This window comes from Cherax quadricarinatus, chromosome 9 (genome assembly GCF_038502225.1).
Source record: "Cherax quadricarinatus isolate ZL_2023a chromosome 9, ASM3850222v1, whole genome shotgun sequence".
NCBI classification, from domain to species: Eukaryota; Metazoa; Arthropoda; class Malacostraca; order Decapoda; family Parastacidae; genus Cherax; species Cherax quadricarinatus.
In genome coordinates this window covers 28,358,364-28,367,548 of record NC_091300.1, presented here as the reverse complement: position 1 = coordinate 28,367,548, position 9,185 = coordinate 28,358,364, and the positions used below count along the sequence as shown (strand labels likewise).

General features: G+C 38.6%; 1 protein-coding gene across 1 annotated transcript in view; it reads left to right on the top strand.

Moving 5' to 3' along the window:
- The first annotated feature begins 1,110 nt into the window (after positions 1-1,110).
- Positions 1,111-9,185, top strand: part of LOC128686078 (uncharacterized) — a 12,056-nt gene continuing 3,981 nt past the window's right edge. The window contains exons 1-2 of the mRNA XM_053772726.2: positions 1,111-1,223; positions 1,360-1,379. Coding sequence (XP_053628701.2) covers positions 1,185-1,223; positions 1,360-1,379 — 59 coding nt within the window. The 5' untranslated portion in view covers positions 1,111-1,184. The remainder of the gene's footprint in view (positions 1,224-1,359; positions 1,380-9,185) is intronic.

The following is a 9,185-nucleotide window of genomic DNA, read 5'->3' as shown; positions in this document are numbered from 1 at the left end:
ACATACATACATACATACATACATACATACATACATACAGGAAATAATAGCAGGAAAAAGCTACTTTTAACGGGTGTATAATGTGTAATCTTTACCCCAACATCCACAGTATTACCTTTCACTCAGCTCAGCCTCATTTTACTACGTCAGATTTTTATAGTGGACCTCAACATCATCTTCTTGATGTTTCCCTTCTTTCCTAAAACTGAATTTTATTTATATTATATTAGATTAAGTTCATCTAGGCTGACTTAGGTTAGGTTTCATAAACCAATCAAAATGTATGTCGAATCACAAGTCAACATATTACATAAACCGACAATAATGCGTCTGTGTACGAATGGTATATAATACCGACAAGATGAGAGTAAGACACATATGCAACATCTGGGTATCTTTATTGTAGACGTTTCGCCATCCAGTGGCTTTATCAATACAAAATCTAGGACATAACTTGAAGACAGTAGAACTATGTACAGAAGATGAGGTAATCAGTCCCTCAACCTAGGAGTAGAATCTCCACGACTAGGGTGCTGTTCGCACCTACTCCTAGGTTGAGGGACTGATTACCTCATCTTCTGTACATAGTTCTACTGTCTTCAAGTTATGTCCTAGATTTTGTATTGATAAAGCCACTGGATGGCGAAACGTCTACAATAAAGATACCCAGATGTTGCATATGTGTCTTACTCTCATCAATAATGCGTCTGACTGATGTAATCGAGAAAAAATTGTAATGTTTAAATTTGAACGTTTATCACTCTTGTGGCGAGAATTGGCTGCTGCACCATTGCTTCGCAGAAGGTCTTATTGCAACATTTCTTATAAACCATAGCATTATCAACACTTACATTCCCACCAAGGAGTGTTATCACCACAACCTTGATACTTCTCGGCGGGGCATCCCAGTCTCATTTACAACTTTGGTTTTAATTAATTTCCAAGAATTAGTCCTTAATTCTCTTAATTGTGGCCTGATTTTTCATACATGTAACGGTTATTTTACATGCTGGCTGGAGTTAGAAAATAGGAGCGAGAATAAGGGACAGGGAAGAGAAGAAAGCTGGAGAGAGGGAAAGAGAGGAGGTGGGAGTGGAGAGAAGAGGGGGAAGAAATGATTGTGTGTATATATATATAGAGCACTGTGGCGCCTTTTCTCTAAACACATAACTTACTCCAGCACAATGGCTGCAAGAGTCTTAATCGTCTTAGGCTCCCTGATGGTGAGTTAGAGCGGAAATTAATCTTTTTTGGATTTGTGTTTGTGATAAAACTAAAAGTGAGATAATTCCAGTTATCTTTGTGAACTTGCTTCACTGACGGCAATTCATTAATCAGTGTATCAATTTCTTCCCATAGGTGATGAACGTGAGGGGAAGGTGAGTCCGAATCATGTGATAATTACTGTGTTACGTACGTTTTTGTGTTCTATGCAATGTATTTTGTGTGCTATATCCTGGGTTTCTGTTTTATTTAAGATTTAAGTCTTCTTGTTAATCTATATGTTAACTGCATTTGTTGTCTACTTCATTGGAGACTTTGTTTTCCATTATGACAATATTTTGTTTCCTACTATGTTGTCAAACAGTTTTGTTCATCGTTTATGTACCGTTCAGGTGTTTTATTTCTGTCATATTCTTCCTGGTCATCATGTTCTTGCTGCATGTAACTGTATCATTCTCACTTGCAATGTTCTTCAGTAATGTGTTTATCAGCCCTCTTATTTTTAGTACCATCTTTATTTGTCTTCCTGACTCATAAATGTTATGTAATTACCTTAACTCACTTGAATTTTGACTGATCAATATTCATTTTTTTTTTATTTTTATTATATATGCATAATTGTTTAGGAATTAATTGAATTCCATGTGATGTTTTCATTGCATGAAATAATTTCGAATTACTGTTTCTTCCTATTTGTCCTTTCCTATCAATTTATGAAACACTGTCACAGACCGGGCCGCGGGGGCGTTGACCCCCGGAACTCTCTCCAGGTAAACTCCAGGTAAACTAAATATTTCAAGTTAAAAATGGCGCTTGCGCCTCTGGGACTGATTTTCTTTGCGGAAACCTCATGTGTACGCCATTTAAACTGACTAGCTGTTGCGTAATTTATACATAAATATGAACATGCGCTTTTGCGTTCTTTACATTTAACACAATGTACTTTTGCAATGTATTTTTCACACACTGAAAACAAAAATATTATACCGGTATATGATTTAAATTTCTACACGGAGGCTTTTCTCTATACACAGATAAAATAGTTATGCTTCTAAGTTTATTTATTGTTCTATTCATGTAACACTGCTGTGGCATTAGTAGGAACCACATATTCCACATCAGCATTAGCTCTCTCCCCATCAATCGTTTTTTGTAATACTTAGCATAACTGATCTCAGATTTGTATAATATGTCCCTGATGGCACCGGCATAGCTTGTTCCTAATATTATATATTTTATAAGCATAAAAAATATCCAAAGTGAAAAGTAAAGATAGCCAAAATGTAGTTTATATGCCTGTCTGTCTCCCTCTTTCTCTCTCTCTCTCTCTCTCTCTCTCTCTCTCTCTCTCTCTCTCTCTCTCTCTCTCTCTCTGTTCTTGATATACAAGGTTTGACAAGGTTAGGTTAAGGATCCCTAGCTTTATTGACAAGCTATTTACAGGTTAAGGATTCCAAACTTTATTGACAAGGTAAGAGCTGCTACCTACATCAGCTCATTTGAAAATATTTTTATTATTATGAAACATACAAGTAGGTAACAGGATGAACTTGGAGCCAGCTGTGGGCCAGCATTTTCATCTGATCAACTGACTTTATCTCGTTGACATCATAATGCTGTACGAATGTGTTCCATACTCGAGTCGTCCTGGGGATAACAATGGTCCCAGAGCGCTTTGTTGTGAAACACTTGCCCCATGAGGATGTTTTGCTGATTCTGTTCCATTGAGAACTACCCTCAGAGATCTTCCATGAAATTAATCACTGAGGAGACATAGCGTAGAGCCACACCCGGTCGAAAGCACCAGCAATGTCCAGTGCTGCCACACAGCTGACTTTGGATTCATCCAGTGACTGGTGCCACTTAGTGCTCTCTCCCTCTCTCTCTCTCTCTCTCTCTCTCTCTCTCTCTCTCTCTCTCTCTCTCTCTCTCTCTCTCTCTCTCTCTCTCTCTCTCTCTCTCTCTCTCTCTCCCTCTCTCTCTCTCTTTTACATAGAGTTTGACAAGATTAAGTTAAGGATCCCTAACTTTATTTGCAATCGACAAGTTAACGATTACTAACTTTATTGACAAGCTGAGAGCTGTTGCCTATATCAGCCCATTTAAAAGCAATTTTATTGTTATGAAACATACATGTAGGAAACGGAATGAAGTTGGAGCCATCTATGGGCCAGCATTTTCATTTGATCAACTGACTTTACCTCGTTGACATCATAATGCTGTACGAATGTGTTCCACACTCGAGTCATCTTGGGGATAAATGATCTCAGATGAAGTGATCTTCTGGAGAAGGGTACAGCCAGAGTGAAGTTGTTGCTTTCTGCCCGTCTTGTGGTATAGAAGCTTGCTTCTTGCTGTCCTCGAAGTGGAGCCCAGTGATGTACTTTGACAATGTTGGCCATGTACATAACAATAAAGACGCCCACATCCCTCCTGTGTTGAAGGATCTGTTGAAATGACAGATCTATCCAGGACTGGCTCAAACGAGAGATGAGGCGTCTTGCTCTGTTCTCTACTCTGTCCAACAGTCGCAGATAAGATGGGGGGAGGGGAGAGGGCAGACAAACCAAGAAAGTTAAGCATACTGAAGGTGTCAGTGCCTTTGTGCTTTATACAGAATCTTACAACCCTACTGTCGAGCAAATGCGAGATACAACAAAGTGTTATAAACTTTCTGGATGCCGTGTTAGCAAGATTTACAAAGTGGTTCTTCGTGGTCAGTTTGGAGCCAAATTTCACCTCAAGTATATCAACTTCTTCCCCGGGTACCAACACTCTCCCATTCATTCTTACTACTGCTCTGGCATTACAATCATGGTGCCTAGAGACCATTATCATTTGTTTTCTCAGGTGCAAATGTTACCTGCCATCGGTTTCCCCAGGCTGATATAGCTCTTAGCTGGTGATTGATGTAGCTTAGAGCAGCTGGCATTTCATCTCTTGGATAAGTAAATGTCAGATTACAGTCGTCTGCATATGTATGGGATTCTATGATGAAATGAAGAAGGTCAATGAAACAGATATTCCATAACAACATAGATGAGGGAATAAATTGCGACATAAGCAAATTTGCTGATGACACCAAAATAGGCTGTCCAATTCATTCTAATGAAGACATTAGAGCACTCCAGGATAATTTATATAAACTGATGCAGTGGTCGGAGAAGTGGCTGATGCAACTTAATATAGACAAATGAAAAGTTCTAAATGTTGGACAGGAAAATAACCATGCCACATATAAACTGAATAATGTAGATCTTAATATTACGGATTGCGAAACTGATTTAGGACTTCTGGTTAGCAGTAATCTGAAACCAAGACAACAGTGCATAAATGTTCGCAATAAAGCCAACAGAATCCTTGGCCTCATATCAAGAAGTATATATAATAGAAGTCCTCAGGTTGTTCTTCGACTTCGAGTTAGAGGTGCTGCTAGCTGGACTGCACATCTACTCAGCAGTCTTGGGCTCAACTTGTCTGGGCCCACAGCCTTTTCTTGGTTAAGCGATTTAAGAAGAAGATGAACTTTCTCCTGCTTTATTGTCACCACTGACAGTTTTGATACAGTTCTTGCAGCTAGCCGAGGAGGGTTCCTTGCTGGATCAGGAACTTGTATTTTGGTAGCAAAGTGTTCGGCAAAGAGGTCCGCTTTCTCGTGGTCCCATCCTGTCGATTTAGAGGTGGAATAAGTTCATCAGGCAGATAACCTTGTCAGTCCTTGACCAGGAACCACCAGGTTTTGGAGCCTACTCTACCTGATGCTAGCTTTCTTTTTGTATCCACCTCCCATTTAGAGATGGCCCACTTTTGAGCTTCACCCATATGACTACAGGCATGCCTTAACCCTTGTGGCTTAGCGCTTCTTTTTGATTACAATAATAATATAATACAGGCATGCCTGTGGAGGTTACTGTTATAGGTAGTAGGATGTCTCATACCATCGCCAAGCCTTGTACTTCGCAGTAGCAGCCTCTCTACAACGAAAGCCGAACCAAGGCTGATCTGTAGGCTTCGTCACATACTGCCGGTGAGGGATGTATTCTTGTTGTAGATTAAGGATGTGTTCAGTGAAGGTATTCACTTGGTTGTCAACATCCCCTTGGAGAAGAGCATTCCAGTCGGTGGAAGCGAGCTCAAAGCAAAATGCTGGCCATTTACCTCTTTCCCATAGCCAGTTTGCGCGTGTGGACTCCTCAACTCGTTCTTTTGGGATCTTAAGTGTCGTAAAAACAGCCTTGTGGTCAGACGATCCAACATAGCCGAGGGATTGACAAGTGACTCTACCTTCTGCCAGATCACTCACTACTGGGTCGAGGGAGGAGCCAGAGATTGTAGTAGGGAAATCAATGAAGTTTCTCATATCAAACACTGCAAGAAGGTCATCAAAGTCCATCTGTATAGGATGTTGGTTGAGGTCACCAACAATTATGATATGTTGACAGTTGTGCTGTAGCAGAAGGGAGTCCACATTTTCCATTAGGAAGTTGACGGGCTCTGCGTGTTGCCACTGAGGTCTGTACATTGCACATACTAGTACAGAAGTACTAGTGTTTATGCATAGCTTGAAGAACATTTCAAGATGAGTAGGGATGGCAACATCAACAGGTAAGGCAACGAGGCAGCTGCTGGGATGTAGGTCTGTAGTCTTGTATAAAGCACCAAACCACCTGCTGGGCTGAGATAGAGTAGCTGAGTGGATGACGTGTGAGTGTTCACCATTTCAGAGATCCTGCAGGTTTGTTCCGAGAACAGGTCTCTAAACAGGTGATCCTGTCTGACAAATTCCTTTTTCTTCCGACACTGATCCTCCTGATGTCCCCTCTTGTGGCAGTAATTGCACCTGGTATCTCTTGTTAGTGGTGTTCCCACTCGGTGACAGTGAGAGCACTGCCAAGGTGCCTGGGAGGGTGGACTCCTATTTGTTGCACCTCTTGTGTATCGATGCTGATTTATCCACAGGCTCTGCCGCTGCTGAGCCTGGTGATTATACGAACAGCAGGGACAGATGCGTTCTTGCTGTTCGTACTCTGGCGCAGCACCTATTCAGGTGCAGTGATAATGCCGTAATTATTAACTGCTCCAATCTCTGGTGGAGAAAATCCTGACTCAGTACTTGCAGATGAAGCACACACACACGCTCTCTCTCTCTCTCTCTCTCTCTCTTATGGGAATTTCCCCCATCCCCTGGTGGTTGCTGTGCATTGTTGATCGCTTGTCTGCTTTTGTTCCAATATGTATATGTCGTGCCGAATAGGTAAAACTTGCGATTTTGGCTTAAATAGCCGAATAAGGCAAGCGAAATTCTGTATATGCAATAATTTCACAAAAATCATTCTGTTTGTTTATTATTAAATTATTGTAAACTTATCTAAAATATATTTAGTTGCATGAGGCTAAATTAAATTGTGTTTGTCATGATAAGGTTAGGTTAGTTTTCTAGGGTTCATTTCGTAAAAGAAACTGTTAATTTTTACATTAACATAAATGATACACACACACACACACACACACACACACACACACACACACACACACACACACACACACACACACACACACACACACACACACACATATATATCTATATATATATATATATATATATATATATATATATATATATCTATATATATATATATATACATATATATATATATATATATATATATATACATATATATATGTGTGTGTGTGTGTGTGTGTGTGTGTGTGTGTGTGTGTGTGTGTGTGTGTGTGTGTGTGTGTGTGTATCATTTATGTTAATGTAAAAATTAACAGTTTCTTTTACGAAAAGAACCCTAGAAAACTAACCTAACCTTATCATGACAAACACAATTTAATTTAGCCTCATGCAACTAAATATATTTTAGATAAGTTTACAATAATTTAATAATAAACAAACAGAATGATTTTTGTGAAATTATTGCATATACAGAATTTCGCTTGCCTTATTCGGCTATTTAAGCCAAAATCGCAAGTTTATATATATATATATATATATATATATATATATATATATATATATATATATATATATATATATATATATATACACATATATATATATATATATATATATATATATATATATATATATATATATATATATATATATATATATATATATATATATATATATATATATATATATATGTATATAGCGAGTAGGCGGTTGGAGGCAGTGGAGATGTTCTGTCTAAGGGCAATGTGTGGTGTAAATGTTATGCAGAAAATTCGGAGAGTGGAAATTAGGAGAATGTGTGGAGTTAATGAAAGTATTAGTCAGAGGGCTGAAGAGGGGTTGTTGAGGTGGTTTGGTCATTTAGAGAGAATGGATCAAAGTTGAATGACATGGAGAGCGTATAAATCTGTAGGGGAAGGAAGGCGGGGTAGGGGTCGTCCTCGAGAAGGTTGGAAGGAAGGGGTAAGGGAGGTTTTGTGGGCGAGGGGCTTGGACTTCCAGCAGGCGTGCATGAGCGTGCTCGATAGGAGTGAATGGAGACGAATGGTATTTGGGAGCTGGCGAGCTGTTGGAGTGTGAGCAAGGTAATATTTTGTGAAGGGATTCAGGGAAACCTGTTATTTTTATATAGCAGGACTTGAGTCCTGGAAATGGGAAGTACAATGCCTGCACTCTAAAGGAGGGGTTCAGGATATTAGCAGTTTGGAGGGATGTTGTGTATCATTATATGTATTTGCTTCTAAACTGTTGTGTTCTGAGCACCTCTGCAAAAAGTGATTATGTGTGAGTGAGGTGAAAGTGTTGAATGATTATGGGGATTTTCTTTCTTTTTGGGTCACCCTGCCTCGGTTGGTAGATTGATAAAGCACTGCGTACCTTGTTCTAAGGTTCGTAGGTTCGAGTCTCCTTCAGCCAGAGATCAGTGTTTGTGTATATTTCGCCTGCTCTTGCGAATTCTTTGTATATATATATATATATATATATATATATATATATATATATATACATATATATATATATTTTTTTTTTTTCAACAAGTCGGTCGCCTCCCACCGAGGCAGGGTGACTCAAAAAAAAAAAGAAAGAAAATCCCCAAAAAGAAAATACTTTCATCATCATTCAACACTTTCACCACACTCACACATTATCACTGCTTTTGCAGAGGTGCTCAGAATATAACAGTTTAGAAGCATATACGTATAGAGATACACAACATATCCCTCCAAACTGCCAATATCCCAAACCACTCCTTTAAAGTGCAGGCATTGTACTTCCCATTTCCAGGACTCAAGTCCGACTATATGAAAATAACCGGTTTCCCTGAATCCCTTCACAAAATATTACCTTGCTCACACTCCAACAGCTCGCCAGCTCCCAAATACCATTCGTCTCCATTCACTCCTATCGAGCACGCTCATGCACGCCTGCTGGAAGTCCAAGCCCCTCGCCCACAAAACCTCCTTTGTCTGAGCAAAGTCCCAAATACCATGTCTTTGTATATGCTGAACGTTTTCTGAGGTAGATCCCCTTGTTTTTCCAGGATGCAAAAACAGGAAGCGTCCTTTATGTCCGTATATGTATGTATGTGTTTATATATATATATATATATATATATATATATATATATATATATATATATATATATATATATATATATATATATATATATATATATACATATATATATATATATATATATATATATATATATATATATATATATATATATATATATATATATATATATATATATATATATATACACCATTCGGTAGAAAAGAAATCAGTTCTAGCCGTTCATTTTTTATCTAGCATCCATTTACAACGACAGTTCATATCTGCATATGTCTATCTCATTTCTATGTTACTATTTACAGTTTATTTCTCCGACCGCAAATCTCGGATTTCTACTGAAGGAGGGGTGTTAATGTTGCAGTTTAAAAACTGTAGTGTAAAGCACCCTTCTGGCAAGACAGTGATGGAGTGAATGATGGTGAAA